This window comes from Pongo abelii, chromosome 5 (genome assembly GCF_028885655.2).
Source record: "Pongo abelii isolate AG06213 chromosome 5, NHGRI_mPonAbe1-v2.0_pri, whole genome shotgun sequence".
Taxonomy (NCBI): domain Eukaryota; kingdom Metazoa; phylum Chordata; class Mammalia; order Primates; family Hominidae; genus Pongo; species Pongo abelii.
The window spans coordinates 15,428,450-15,444,023 of NC_071990.2; the positions used below are offsets into that span (position 1 = coordinate 15,428,450).

Consider the following 15,574-nt stretch of genomic DNA (forward strand, 5'->3'; position numbering starts at 1 on the left):
CTCCTGAGTAGCTGGGACTACAGGCGCACACCACCACACCCAGCTAATTTTTTGTATTTTTAGTAGAGACGGGGTTTCACCGTGTTAGCCAGGATGGTCTGGATCTCCTGACCTTGTGACCCACCCGCCTCAGCCTCCCAAAGTGCTGGGATTACAGACGTGAGCCACCGCACCCGGCACCTTTGGGAATTTTCATTCCATGCCCCACCCCCACTTAAGGGGGGTCCTGGGCCAGGCCTAGGTTTAGCACAAAGGTCACTAAGACTCATTACCCGCCATCTGGGGACCTTCGTCCCCGTGTGACGGTAGCCTGCACAGCCTTGTGGTGGCACTGGTGTTTCAGTACTCTCTGGGCCATCACTGCATGTGGCCAGCTCTCCTGACCAGGAAGTGCAGGCTCCCCCGACCCTGGCACCTTCCTCTCGGGCTGTTGGGGAGAAGGGGGGCTAGTGTTTCTATTCTGTGTTTCTCAGTAATTGTGTGATTTTTAGGCTTCTTCCTTTGGAGATGGTGGTGGTTATAAAACCCTGAAGTCCCTGACTTTAACCTCATATCATAGATGAAAAGTAATGCCCAAGGTGTTAAGTGATGGGGCAGTGGCCACGCTGTGACACGGAGAAGACATCTCCTCGAAACCAGCATGTCCGGCAGCAACCCATTGGGGTCCCTTCATTATTCTTGTTTGAAGCTCGTGCATTTCTAGTGTCTGCCATTGTCGCTCCCCATTTTCGCTGACATTTATGTGTCCCAAGATTACCACGGCGTCCAAGCTGTAAGACTGTCTCTGTTTGCCCAGCTCCCATAGAACCCAATGGGAAAGTTTGTCCAGGGTGGGAAAATACGTGGGAAAGTTTGTAAACGGTGGGAAAATATAGGAAGAGCGTGTGCAGACGAGGGTTGGCATGTGTTGCTTCACCAGTGAGGTCGGGGCATCCCTCTTCCATCTAGCCTGGCCCTGTCCAGGGCTCGTCTCCACAAGGAAAGCAGACAGCAGCTGCTGACAGTTTGCAGCCACACCTCTGGGCCTGGCCTGCCACCTGGAGCCAAACCACATGAGCACTGTTGTTCTTTTCCTTCCATAGTATTTTTGTTTTCCTTCTTTTTTTAGCCACATAGATTTCTAAATCCTGTGGGCAGGTCGTGCTGCTATGTGGAGCACAGAAATAGCAGACATGACTTTTCTTGGAACAGGGATATGTGTGTGTGTCTGTCTCCACTTCCCCCAAGGAAGCAGGATCTTGCTGTCATCAACTCTGCGAAGCTCAGGACAGGTGATTGCGTGGCACGTGGGGAGGTCTTCATTGTGAAACACCAAATTTCCTGGAAGAGCCATGGGAACGTGAAAATGCACCCAGGAAACCCCACTAGGAAGCGCCTGGGGCAGGCTGCATACTTCTGTGACAAAGGATGGGTGTACAGTGGATTCTGAAAGTGGACATCGCTGCTTAATTCTTGGATGTGTATTTTGCTTCTCTTTGCTGGTATTTCCACATGTCTTCTTATCACACTACAGGCTGCTGGCTCTGTTCATCCCCAGCACCCAGGGTCCTTTCTCACGGGTGGGCCGGTCATTTTCATGGCAGGTACTAATTGTGCGTTTTTTTCCACCTCTGCTTCTGCTGCTCCACAGGTTTCTAAGGTAAACGGAGTCACTCGAATGTCATCTCTGGGTGCAGGTGCAACCAGTGCCAAAAAGATGCGCGAGGTCAGACCTTCACCATCCAAAACTGTGAAGTACACTGCCACGGTGACGAAGGGGGCTGTCACATACACCAAAGCCAAGAGAGAACTGGTCAAGGACACCAAACCCAATCACCACAAGCCCAGTTCCGCTGTCAACCACACAATCTCAGGGAAAACTGAAAGTAGCAATGCAAAAACCCGCAAACAGGTGCTATCCCTCGGGGGGGCGTCCAAGTCCACCGGGCCCGCCGTCAATGGCCTCAAGGTCAGTGGCAGGTTGAACCCAAAGTCATGCACTAAGGAGGTGGGGGGGCGGCAGCTGCGGGAGGGCCTGCAGCTGCGGGAGGGGCTGCGGAACTCCAAGAGGAGACTGGAAGAGGCACACCAGGCGGAGAAGCCGCAGTCGCCCCCCAAGAAGATGAAAGGGGCGGCTGGCCCCGCCGAAGGCCCTGGCAAGAAGGCCCCGGCCGAGAAAGGTCTGCTGAACGGACACGTGAAGAAGGAAGTGCCGGAGCGCAGTCTGGAGAGGAATCGGCCGAAGCGGGCCACGGCCGGGAAGAGCACGCCAGGCAGACAAGCACATGGCAAGGCGGACAGCGCCTCCTGTGAAAATCGTTCTACCTCGCAACCGGAGTCCGTGCACAAGCCGCAGGACTCGGGCAAGGCCGAGAAGGGCGGCGGCAAGGCCGGGTGGGCGGCCATGGACGAGATCCCCGTCCTCAGGCCTTCCGCCAAGGAGTTCCACGATCCGCTCATCTACATCGAGTCGGTCCGCGCTCAGGTGGAGAAGTTCGGGATGTGCAGGGTGATCCCCCCTCCGGACTGGCGGCCCGAGTGTAAGCTCAACGACGAGATGCGGTTTGTCACGCAGATTCAGCACATCCACAAGCTGGGCCGGCGCTGGGGTCCCAACGTGCAGCGGCTGGCCTGCATCAAGAAGCACCTCAAATCTCAGGGCATCACCATGGACGAGCTCCCGCTCATAGGTAGGTCTGGGCGGGGGGTGGGGGTGGGGTGGCGATGGCAGGGGGTGTCCCTGCCTGCCCGCCTGCCCCCAGATCCCCGCAGTTCCCTCACAGTCTTCACGTTCTCTTCCCTTGCGGAAACTCCAGTTCGGCTCCCCTGTCTGGGGAGTAGTGGGCTTCTCAGCTCATTCCGCCTGCTGCCCTTCTTCCCAGGTCCTGGGCGTTGGTGGCAGGACAAGAAAGGTATTGAGCTCCCAGGCGCAGTGGCTCACGCTTGTAATCCCAGCACTTTGGGAGGCCGAGGAGGGCGGATCATGAGGTCAGGAGATCGAGACCACGGTGAAACCCCATCTCTACTAAAAAAAAAAACAAAAACAAAAAATGAGCTGGGCGTGGTGTCGGGCGTCTGTAGTCCCAGCTACTCGGAGAGGCTGAGGCAGGAGAATAGGGTGAACTCGGGAGGTGGAGCTTGCAGTGAGCCAAGATCACGCCACTGCACTCCAGCCTGGGTGACAGAGCAAGACTCTTGTCTCAAAATAAAAAAAAAAAAGAATGGTATTGAGCTTGGATCTGGGGTGAGCCCCCACTCTGGGTCTGGGCCCCTTGCTTCCCCTGGGCTGACAGTCACCTCCTACCCACAACTGCTGGAGTCAGAGCAGGAGCCGGGGGCCAGTGGGGAGCGCTGCCCCTCTGGATTCTGCCAGACTGCCACCACAAAGCGCCACCAACTGTTGGGCTTACAACAGACATTCCCTACAGTTCTGGAGGCTGGAAGCCCAAGGTCTAGGGGCCGGCAGGGTTGGTTTCTCCCGAGGCCTCTCTCCTTGGCTTGTGGATGGCTGTTTTCTCCCTGTGTCCTCACAGGGTCCTACCTCTATGTGTATCTGTGTCTTCATCTCCTCTCCTCAGAAGGACATTGGATTAGGGCCCATCCTACTGACCTCATTCTAACATAATTACCCCTTTGAAGACCCTGTCTCCAAATTCATTCATGTCCTGAGGTACTGGAGGTCTGGGCTTCAACATATGAATTTGGAGGAATCACTCTGCAGCCCATAGCCTTCTAGGGTCCTGCAGGCCATTTTTTATCCTGCTCAGCTTTGTCTCTTCTTCCTCTTTGTTTTTCCTTGAGCTTCAGTTTCTCTGGCGATTTTGTCAAGGCCAGGTCAAGGGATCTGTTGACATTTTTTCTGAGACCAGGTGCAGCTCTGGCTGGGGCTGTTGGAAACTTGTCATAGTGGATCCTTAGCGAATGCATATCTGGGCTGTCATGCAGACCCTTGCTCCTCAGGGTGGGTTGCAGGCAGAGCCTCCTCTTGGGCTCCCCTATAGCCCTCCTTCCCTGTCATCCTCTCTTCAGTCCTGCCACTGGGGACACAGGGCGAGGATGAACTTGCCTGTAAGGCTAAGTGGATTCTGTGGAGTGAGGTGCATCCAGGTAAGGTTGCAACCCCCATTGGTCTAGACCCATGGGAGGAAATAAGCCACACCTCCATTTTGGAGATCCTGAATTTTCAAAGGCATGGAGACATGTAGCCATCATTTAAGTGTCAGGGATTTGGCAGCAAGATAGGCTTCCAGGCAGGGTGGAGGTTTCGTGGTTCTCCTCAGCAGGTGCCTGCCAGGACTGATGCCTGAGTGACAGTCACCTTAACTTGCAAGAGTTCTTGGTTTGTGCTCTGCTGTTGGGAATAGCACGTGACAGGAAGCAGTGCAGGGAGCAGGCTCTGCACACGCGTGCACCCATGCCTGCTGACCACGCCCCATGACTACTTGGGACACAGGATGACTGAGTCAGTGATGGAAGCGCACCAAGTCCTCCTGCCTTTGGAGACCTGCAGACAGGAGGGAAACATTCTGAGTTTCCCTACTCTGCTAGGTGGATGATGGAGCCTCGAGAGCACACTTGACGTCGTAATGACAGCCCCTTTTGTTTAGAGTAGGTTTTTCTTTACTCTTGACTCCCTTACCCCGGGACAAAAGCCATACTGTGCCTCCCTGTGGTGTGCTTATGCTTGTTGGCGTCACCCAGAAGTCTAAGGCGTCTGACATTCTGTCCGAGCGGTACTGACCTGCCTATGACCCAGCAAGGCCTCAGGGCTGGGGTCTGAGCTCAGCCATCTGACAGTGGTAGAAACTTAATAACTTTGAAGTAATAGCCTAAAATCCACCCCAGCAGATGTGCCTTCTGCCTCTCTGGAGGTTCACTTCCACCGCAGGTCCCAGGGAGCCGCCGTGCCGCTGGCGGGAGTTGGATGGGGAAGGGGCTCGGCCACGTAGCAGCCTCAAGGTCCTGAGTGGGAGTGATTGCAGCGGGTGAGGATTCCATGAAGAATTCTTGCAAGCGCTGTGTGATTTTCAGGTGCTCTTGCATTATAATCTACTTAGAGTGAAATATGAAAGTGTGGATTTCCTCCCTTCTCTGACCTGTGTTCTGAGTCACTCGCACAGTGGAGGACTTGTTTTGGTTGGGGGACTCGTTTTGGTGCCTACCTCTGTAAGTTGAGACAGTGCCCACCTGCCCTCGGAGGAAGAACTCCCGATTGTCAGCCAGAGACCCATCGTGAGCCCCACCTGTGGCTCTGGGAGTCTGTGAGACCTGGAGTGAGTTGTGGAGTCTCAGTTCTTAGGTCCCTCCTGTCGAGGCTGGGGACAGTTTCCTCATTGATGTTACCCCAACCCGCCTGTTCTCCACAACCACATCAGCCCACTGTCCTGCCATTGAGTGTGAGTGGAATTCAGGCTGCTGTGTCCCCATCCCTAGTCTTGCTAGTGTGCCAGGAACTCGCTCTCTGTGTGTGCTGTGTCTGCCGAGGTGGTTCAGATGCTTCACCTGGTGGGTCCCGCCATGCTCGGTATGTGCAGGGACCCTGCCTGGACTGGATCCGTGCACACTTTACCTTTTATTACTTAAAAACAATATATCCCCACACTGTAAAGATTTAAAACGTTGTTAATTTGTACTTTGTTTAGCATTTCTTTGATGATTATTTTGGAACATCCCCCCTACCACCCCTCCTTTATTTGGCCCGAGGGAGGTTGCTTTTTCCATTCCCGTCTAGAAAATCCACTGGGCGCGCATTAAAACCTGTCCAGGTTTGATGCGCATTTGCGCTGCTCTGTGACCTGATCAGGAGGGGACACTGAGCACCAGCTTATGCACTGAGAAGCAGCCCACTGTCTGGATGGGCGAGGGACGAGGCATAGATGTGCTGCCCTGGGTCCTCATGCAGGTGTTGCTCTTTGCTCTGGAAATCCAGCGGGATTGAAAATAGACTTCCTTTGTGTGAGTGAGTGGGTGGATGGGTGAAGTGAGTGAGTGAGTAGGTGGGCATTGGGAATTTTAGAAGGGGAATTGGGAGTTGGTAGCAAGCATGTGTCAAAGCTATTCCAGGTGATGCTGGGCTGTGGGTGCAGCTGGGACCCCTACCCACTCCTCACCAGGGAGCTGGTCTTCTCATGACACCTGCCTTCATGTGACAACACATTACCAGTACATGGTACACTGGGATGTTCCTCCCTGTAGGTCCGTCTGGCCAGCTCGCATCCTCTTCCAGCCAAGCCCCAACTGAAATGCTGCCTCCTCAGACGCTCCCCGCCTAAAATGGTAGTCCCTTGTTCCGCTTGATCTTCATAGAAAAGCCATGACCCATCATTGTGTAACGCCCTTCTCTCTGTAGACCGGAAGTCTACTGTTCGCCTCTCTCACCCCAGAGCCCATCAGAGTCCTGGCTCATAGTAGGAGTTCAAGAAGTACAGGTTGAATGAGGAACATCTTGTTCGTGTCCCTTTCACTAACTGTCCCGTTTTTTCCCCTTCGCCGTCCCAGGGGGCTGTGAGCTCGACCTGGCCTGCTTTTTCCGGCTGATTAATGAGATGGGCGGCATGCAGCAAGTGACTGACCTCAAAAAATGGAACAAACTAGCAGACATGCTGCGCATCCCCAGAACTGCCCAGGACCGGCTGGCCAAGCTGCAGGAGGCCTACTGCCAGTACCTACTCTCCTACGACTCTCTGTCCCCAGAGGAGCACCGGCGGCTGGAGAAGGAGGTGCTGATGGAGAAGGAGATCCTGGAGAAGCGCAAGGGACCGCTGGAAGGCCACACAGAGAACGACCACCACAAGTTCCACCCTCTGCCCCGCTTCGAGCCCAAGAATGGGCTCATCCATGGTGTGGCCCCCAGGAACGGCTTCCGCAGCAAGCTCAAGGAGGTGGGCCAGGCCCAGTTGAAGACTGGCCGGCGGCGACTCTTCGCTCAGGAAAAAGAAGTGGTCAAGGAAGAGGAGGAGGACAAAGGCGTCCTCAATGACTTCCACAAGTGCATCTATAAGGTAGGGGCCTCCGCAGAGCAGCCACTCCCAGCTGCAGGAGTGCGGGAGGAATGAGAGAGGAAGTGGAGCGTGCTGTGCACTGGACGGCGCGTTCTCTGATTCCCTGGTGTGATGAAGGAGGGGGCGGGCCACTGTGCTGGGTGATAGCGCTGTCTTAGTCCTCTCGTGTTGCTGAAATACTACAGACTGGGGAATTCATAATAAACAAAAATGTATTGGCTCGTGGTTGTGGAGCCTGGGAAGTCCAATATGGAGGAACCCAGTGAGGGCCTTGTGGGCGCATTGATGGAACATTGATGCAAGGTGAGGCAGTGAGAGACCCAGTGAGGGAGGGGAAGTCCACTCCACGAAGATACCACGAGTCCATTCCTGCCTGCCCAGGGCCTTGGGTTTCCTTTTTCATTAACTGGCTTGCGTGTGCGTGTTGCATGCACGTGCACACATTCCCATATGCCAGGGATAAGTACCTGGGCTGCATGCTTCATTTCCCCTGCTTCTCCAGTTCCGTTTCATCCTGGTGCTCGACAGCTGCCCAGACCCAGCTGAACTTCTCACTGGCTGGACCCTCAGTGGACTCTGCGCGCTTGTTTTCTCTGTTTTCCATCCGCTCACCTCACTGCCAGCCCAGCATTGCCAGGTCCTCTCTGTGGAGGGCTATCCCTGATAAAGCCATCAAAATGAATCTCACCATTCACACGCTGTGGAGGGAAGAGTTGGGGAGAAACCAGCAAACTGAAACACGCAGCGTTTCCCTGTCTCCACCAGGTCTCCTGGCAGCACAGTCATCCTGAGGAGACTTGCCCCTCCAAGAAGCAGGGGAGGCAGAGTCCGTGGCTCTCCTCTTGGCAGCTCTCCCAGCTGGCCTGGCTCTGAAGCAAGGCTTGGGGTTTCCTCCCTTCTCCAGCCTGCCAGTGGGTAGCGGGGCATCTGGGGCCCAGCTGGCCGAGCCCAGCTAAGTTGAAGTCTCTGCTGAGTTTCCCGGCACAGACTTGTCCTCGCTGGTCCCAGTTCTGGATTCACTGGGAGGGAAGTGTTCTCTGCTCCAGCCCTCGTGAGCCTGGTGGGAGTGTGTGGCTAGTGGGTTTCGGCTGCATTGGGAATTGGCTGTTGGTTATCACTAAAACCCACTGTACCCTCAGGTGCCCACGGCTGCCTGACTGCAGGCTCTGGCCTGGCCTTGTAGTTGAGGCAATGCGGGCTTCTGAGTCCTCACACATCTTAGAAACACGGAGGAAGAGTTGACTTGACTCTTGGCGTTGTTGCTTCACTTTAAGTCCAGGCCCTGCAGACCCGCCTCAGGCTGCATCTCATATACTTGCACACTTCTCTAGAAAGAGGTACCCAGTTTTTCTGGCCTGAGACCCAGAGAGGGTTTGGCCCCCTGTTATCTGAGTCTCCTCTCCCATTGCCCAAGGCTGCCTGGTGGGGATGCGGTGTGGGGGCTGCAGGATGCAGCCTGCCAAGACACAACTGCCTTTTATTTGACTTCGTAAATGTTCTTAAGAAAAGAGAAAGTGTGACCCAGAGACTGTAAGCTCTGAGGAACTTTATTTGGTGTTTCCTGAATGTTTTACTGAGAAGCCTTTGTCAAGTAAAGCCACTCAGTGAATCCTGTGACTCTGAATAGCCAACTGGTGAAATGAGAAACTGTCAACGTTTTTACTTTTCACTGAAGAAGGCCAATTCTGTGAGCATATGTTTGATCCAAATAAGAGGTTTGGATTTTTTTAAACTCACCCTGTCAAGAGTATTTCTAGATTTCATCACGGAAATGTAGTGGAACTCTGCGTGGTGGCCACGGCGAAGCCCCCAGCAGCCGTGTGCCCACGGGCAGGTTCCCTGAGCGCGCAACTCTCTGTGGCACCGGTGTCCTGGCTGCTGACTTCCGTGTGCTGGCGTCATCCTCACCTCCGCTCATTGCACTCTGCCTTCGTGCAGAATTCAGTCCCTCCTTTTTTATGTTACAAGAGACAGACCATCGGGAGCGGCTTGGAATTTGCATGGCAGTATGTTCCTGTAGTTAGAACCCCATCTAGTTCCTCTGCTGCAGGAGACAAAGGCACGAGCCAATGTCTCCGTGCCGACTGCGACTGTGGACCCGACGGCAGAAAGCATCTCCTGCTCCCTGTTCTGGCTCTGTCACTTCTAGAGGGACGCTGCAGTGTCCAGTGCTCCTCAGGGAAGCCTTCCCTGATCACCCTCCCCCACTCCACATGACACCTGGCACCTCCTCCCATCCCATATTTGTGTGTTTGAGGCCTGTGTCTTCCCCAGACTGAATGGAAGCTCCACGAGGTTTTGTGTGTTTCATGCACTGCTCTGTCTCCAGCCCCTAGGATTTGACCTAGTACACAGTAGGTGCTCAGGAGATATTTCTGGACTCAAGCAACAAATGTGCCCGGTCAAGAAAGAAAAATATCAAGGGTCTTAGACGGCTTCCCTCTGAAAAACGCACCACATTTGGTGTGGTAGGTAAAAGAAGGTGCCGACTCCGGATTCCCAAACTGACTCAGCTATTTTATCAAAGCAGGCAAATCATTCTGGATGTTATTGGGAACAGGGCAACAGAGGGGCATCGAACAAGAGGTGCAGAGGGGACAGCAGGTGGTTTTGTGGAAAGAAGGCGACCAGGTTGCAACTTCAGTGAAGGCTGCTGCCCTGGCAGGTGTTAATATGGCAAGGACTCTCAGGGTGTAGATGTCACCCCAGTTTCTGTCTCTCCAGCTTCTCTCCTGTGGGCTCCCTGGTCACGAGTTCCATCAGGTCATAGCTGCTGATAGCTTCTCCACTGGCCTGCAGCAGCCTTTGTCAGCTGAGCAATTCTGCCTCCAGCACAAGCTGCTTTTTCAGCAGAGCCTTGGAGGGGCCTTCCGCGCTTCTGCTGTGTGTCCGCCCAGGGCCTCTGGGTGGCAGCCTCTGTTCCTGGCAGAACAATTTGGCCCTCATGGGGGTGATCCTTGGTGGAGTCTTCCCACTCCTCTTGGCACTGCGGACTCTTAGAGAATATATTTCTGCCTTCTCTGCCTGTCAACTCAGAATACAAGGTGGCCCACAGCTGCAGGGACGCCAAGGGGCAGCGGCCCATGACAGGTGTGTGGCCTCATTTGCAGTAGGGCTCAGCTTTGCTTCTGAAGCTTTACTCTTTTTTTGTTTTGTTTCAGGGAAGGTCTGTTTCTCTAACAACTTTTTATCGAACAGCGAGGAATATCATGAGCATGTGTTTCAGCAAGGAGCCTGCACCAGCCGAAATCGAGGTGAGAGAAGTGGCCCCTCACGCTGCCTCATGATGTGGGAACCCCTCGGCGAGCTGGAGGACATCCTGTCCTGCCCTGACCCCTGCAGCTCGGTGAACGGAAAGGACTCAGACGGGGCTGAGTTCGTCCTCTGTGTCGAGTGTGCACCAGGGCAGCCAAATGTTTTAACTTAGGTTGATCTAAACTTGTTCACAAGCCAAGAACACTATAATGAAGGTGGGGCGCTGCCGAGTGCAGGGGGCGGGTTCTGGGCACGTCCCCTGCTCCCCGTCACTGTCTCCTCCTGCTTGCTCACCCGGCTGCTTCTCACCCCATCCTCTGTGTGTCTGTTATGCAAGAGAATGTTTGGAATCCCTTGAAACCACAGTTGTGCTTTTTCTTCTCTTCTATTTTTTATTTAATGGGATTGGCAGATTGCCATTTTTGTGCTTCTGCCAACTCTCTTCTTTGAGTTAGTATGAGGTTGGAAAGACAGTGAGCACTTCTGTGCCCAGACCAATTAGGGGGAGTTTTTGTGTGCGGCGCTGCAGGACAGAGACCGGATCTGTTTATTTACCTCCCCTCGGCCAGTGCCCAGCTGAGTCCGTGTGAACTTCCAGCTGCTGACGTCGGTGGGCTCTCAGCAGCGCTCGGTCGTGGAAAGGGAAAGAAACCAAACCCGGATTGCTGGTTCAGGGCAACTGCCGGCCGGGCAACAGGAGGTATTTGCTGACCACAGCCTCATCTTTTGGTGTGTGACAGGCTTTTGCTGCGTTTTTTTTTTTTTTTTTTTTTCTCCCCTTTAATGCCACCTGTTTCAAATAAAATCCAGGGTCGATTTGCCCCGTGTATATGTGCTGACCACTGGGGGTTCAGGTATCTTGTTTTGCCCAGGTTTTGGACCTGTGACCTTCAAACCTGCTCAAACCAGGACGCCTGGTCACCCTCCCTGGGTGGCGTTTGGTGCCCCACCTCCTGATAGCAATTGTCAGAGCTTAGGATGTCCAGCCCTGTGGCTCACCCCTCCTTTCCTAGTGTGGGGAATTGAGGTTTACCTTGCGCACCATTTTCATCGTCTTAGGACTTAGGTCTCTGCTTACGTGCAGGGGCTGCCTACACTGTGTACCCTGGGTGCGGCCGTTGAATGCCACGCGGTGGCCTGACACCCGATCTGTGCTTGTGATTACCGTGCTGCAGCCGCCACTGCCTCACCCACCACCAGCCACGATGTCAGCTGAACCATGGTCTAGGACACGTGTGGCTTCCGCAGCTGCTTCCAGAGTGCGCGTTGCGTTTGTGGTAGAGATGTCAGGTGGAGGACACTTGGCTTTCTGGGGCTGAGCATTGGACCTGGGAAGAGGCCTTTATTGCCAAACAACACGTGTCCTGTGGGCATCTCCCCAGAGGTGCAGAAGTTTATTATCCATGATGTGGAAGAAAACTTAGCTCATTTTACAGCCTCTTATTCGGGAATTAATTCCCTCTGAAAGTCTGGATTTTGCTCTAGCAGTTGTGTAAATATTTAAACACAAAGGGGAGATTTGCTAGAATTTAAACTTCAGGCCTGGACTGCCTAGCTTCTTGTGCTCTGTATTCCAAAAAAGGCCAGTGGACAGCCCCTGGAGTTGGCCACCACCTGGGAGCAGTCCCTTGCTTCCCTTCCCATGTCTTTACGGGCGCACCAGACGCTGGTTGCCCTCAGTTTCAGCAAGTATGTGGCAGGATTGGGCACTCAGGGAGTCTGTTGAGGGAATCCAGTCATTTAATGTGGAATTCGTTCTTGATTTGTGGAGCTCTGACTCCGCCAGGTTGGCCCTCTCTTTGTGGAAGTCACACGGGTGTTGAGGAAAGTGGTTTTGGCATTGCTAGTAGCACTTCGTTGAGCTTAATTGGACCCTATGATGCTGGGTGCTTTTGAGTTCGGCTTCTTCCCTAAATGTGGTTCGCGCTTTACCAAGGCTTGTGAGACGAGGGAAGAGGACTCAGTGCTTCCGGAGTGATCACTGAGAACAAAGTGGAAGGTGACTGCGTGGGGAGGCTTGTCTCAAGGGAGTCTGGGCACCGCTGCATGCCTATAGTCAAAGCATGTTCTGACCCATTCTTTGCCCCCCCCATATTTGTTTAGATGGAACATATTAAAAGTCACTGTGGAAGCTTTTTATAATTGGTGGTTACCATGCTTAGCGTAATGTCCTCCAGGTTCATCCATGTTGTAGCATGTGTCAGAACTGATATCCTTTTACAAGTTGAGTAATAGGGCATGGTATGGACGGAGTAGATTTTGTTCATCCATCTGTGGATGGGATACTTTGGTGGCTTCACCTTTTGGCTGTTGGGAATAACGCTGCGTAACATGGGTGAGACCCTGCTTTCTGGCATTCTGAGGATATGCCTGGAGGTGACCTGTCATTGCTTTCTGCATTAGCGTCCTGCTGGAGACACTCTGGAAAGAGAACGTCTGTTCTGAGGGGCGTGTGCACCAGGCATTCATGACCCAGTTTTGTTGGGTTGAACTGTGCTCTGTGGCTGCAGCACCTTAGGGGTGCTGACCAGCCCTTTCCTGTTCCCTGCAGCAAGAGTACTGGAGGCTAGTGGAAGAGAAAGACTGCCACGTGGCAGTGCACTGCGGCAAGGTGGACACCAACACTCACGGCAGCGGATTCCCAGTAGGAAAATCAGAACCCTTTTCGAGGTAACCTGGGATTCTCTTGTCCATGTTCTTGGGGATGTGACTGCATCCTTTCCCCGCCAGTTTGTAACGTCCCTCGTCTTCCCCTTTGCAGGCATGGATGGAACCTCACCGTCCTCCCCAATAACACAGGGTCCATCCTGCGTCACCTCGGTGCTGTGCCTGGTAAGCCTGACTGTGGCCGCCTAACTGTGGCAGCTGTGTCCATGAGTTGAGTCCTACTTGCAGAGAACCAGGGCTGGGAAATCCCTTCTAAGCACTGCCAGGGAGGGATGGCATCTTCAGGCTTACAGGACATACAGTGAAAATTGATTTTTAGAAAAGAAAGGAGTAACATAATGGTTGGTGAAGTCAGTAGAAAAGGTGGACAGGTGAACCACATGGCAGAGTCTGGAGCTGGGGGAAGTTTAGTGGCCAACTTTGAACCTTGAAATTGCTGTTTTCAAAGCTGAAGCTGAAATCATGAATTCTCAAGATGGTCAGTAGGCTCGTAAGGGATGGATGGATGCTTTGCAAGCTTTAGGGAAAGCCAAGGGGTCATGGAGGTTGTGGCTACCATGAATGTGAAGGCCCAGGCCTTGGCGAAAGCAGCTAGGAACCTGTCCTGGTCCTGGAACCTGACTCGTTTCTGAGCTGAGCCGAGGAGCCCCGTGCCCTACTCACCCTGCTCAGAGGCCTCGCCAACAAAGGGGCTTTCTTGCTTTCTGCCTCTGGCCCTGATGGGGGTTTTTGGGTTTGGCGCCTCTGGTCCTCAGCCTTGAGGCTTGGGGGCTCCGGCCTGTGGGCTGCTGGTTCCTCGGCATTCCTCACCAGGTCAGGTTCCTGCGGCCACCTCCCTCATGAGGCCGATGTGCTCCTGCTGTTTGGAAGCGGTGTTCCTATTCTCCCACTTCTGTAGAGCAAGCAGGAAAGAGTAGGTACCTTCTGCTCACTGTCTTTTGTCTGGCTTTGAGTCCCATTTCTTTTCCTTCTTGTTTTAGCAGAAGAAAGAGATTTTTACTTACTGTTCCTTTGAGACCTTGTTGCCTAGCTTTTAAAAATGCCCTTTTCACCCTTTCTGTTTTAGGAGTGACTATTCCCTGGCTAAATATTGGCATGGTCTTTTCTACCTCATGCTGGTCTCGAGACCAAAATCACCTTCCATACATTGACTACTTACACACTGGTGCTGACTGCATTTGGTGAGTACCGGCCCCGCGCAGGAAGGGAGGGACTGCAGAAACTAATATTACCACATTAAGTGGGGCCTGCGGGTAACCTCTCGTCCTGGTGGTTCCACGTGCTTGAGAACTTGCTTCTCTGTGTTCAGGCCTGTCCTGCGTTCCCTGCCGAAGCCTGGGCCTGGGATGACCTACCTCTGTTGGAAGAGTTGGGGTGCTGGAGAATGTTGTAATGCTGTCTGATGATGAGCAAATATTTTCATATGCTTAGTGGCCATTTAAGTTCCCCTTAGTTCCTTAAGTTCTCTTAAGAATTACCTACTTACGTCTGTTTTTTTGTTTGTTTTGTTTTGTTTTGTTATGGATTAGTCACTTTTTCTTGTGGATTCCAAGCGTTATTTTCACCTTAGGGTTAAGGAACAGTAGTAAAAGTGCCACACAAAGTTAACCGTAGTAGTGACCGTGTCATCAGCCCTCTATTAACTGAATATAAACCGTGGTACTTCATGATTGGTTATTTTCAGCCTCTCTGTAGAGCCAGTGTTTCCTCATCTATCAGTGGCTCTGTGGGGAGTAGAGTTGACTTGGGAATCTCGTTCCTGCCGTGTGGAGACAAGCACGTTATGTACCCTGTGGAGTCTGTTGCCTGGCGAGGTGTTCTGGGTCCCCGCCTGTAATCCTGACTCTCCCTGCACCCATCCCTGATCGAGGCTGGACTCCTCGGTGTCTTTGTTTACGGTGGCAGATGGAAAATGACTACAAATAATCAGATGTCTTGTCGTCTGATCGTTTACCGGCATGCCGTTCATGCCATGCTGACTGTGTTTATTGCCCTAATGGGGTGATCAAGCATTCTTTATTAAAATAAACAAAGTCTTAGGACTCATGTTCTCCCTCTTTGGAGCCAGCGTCGGCTGCAGCCTCCTCATTTTGGCTTTTCTGGTGAGTGGTGCTGTCGACATGAGGGAGCCCTCCCTTCCCACGTGGGTCTGTCTGCCGTGGACGGTGATCACGGTGTCCTGCAGTGGGTCCAGAGTGATGGGCCCGGGAAGCCCAGGCTGTTGCCTGTGGAGTGGGGACTGACAGGAGCCTTGGGGCTTAGCCGGGCCAGGCCACCAGCTGGGGAGGGGACAGCCAGGACAATTCCGAGAGGTGCCTTTGCCTCCGAAAGAAGAGCGTGGCTATTCCCTGTAGAGTAGTTATGCCAGCTGTGGCATGGCCCTGGTGTTCTGGGGTCATCCCCGGGCCAGTGACCTGAGGCCCGAGTTTCTTCCATGTGGGTTTGCTTATGGCTTGATGTTGAGTCACAGATAGCAAAATGTGATACCCTGTGTGGGCTTTTTGAAGACTCACTCCTGGAACCTCATTGATGGGAGAGAAAGAAAAGGCAGGGATAGGATCAGAGAACGTGATGGTGCGTAGTTTTTTCTTAAAACATGTGATTTAGGTTAGAAACCCTGTATTTAAATTACCAGTCAGTAACAGAATATGTTGGCATTGAAAATAACATGA

At 53.2% G+C, this 15,574-nt stretch overlaps 1 protein-coding gene across 11 annotated transcripts in view; it reads left to right on the plus strand.

Annotated features, from left to right (window-relative positions):
• Positions 1-15,574, plus strand: part of JARID2 (jumonji and AT-rich interaction domain containing 2) — a 280,235-nt gene that overhangs the window by 250,578 nt on the left and 14,083 nt on the right. For all 11 annotated transcript variants that reach the window (XM_063725366.1, XM_024248373.3, XM_063725365.1 and 8 more), the window contains 6 exons: positions 1,631-2,669; positions 6,478-6,980; positions 10,142-10,234; positions 12,787-12,905; positions 12,997-13,067; positions 13,969-14,083. In XM_063725366.1, coding sequence (XP_063581436.1) covers positions 1,631-2,669; positions 6,478-6,980; positions 10,142-10,234; positions 12,787-12,905; positions 12,997-13,067; positions 13,969-14,083 — 1,940 coding nt within the window. The remainder of the gene's footprint in view (positions 1-1,630; positions 2,670-6,477; positions 6,981-10,141; positions 10,235-12,786; positions 12,906-12,996; positions 13,068-13,968; positions 14,084-15,574) is intronic.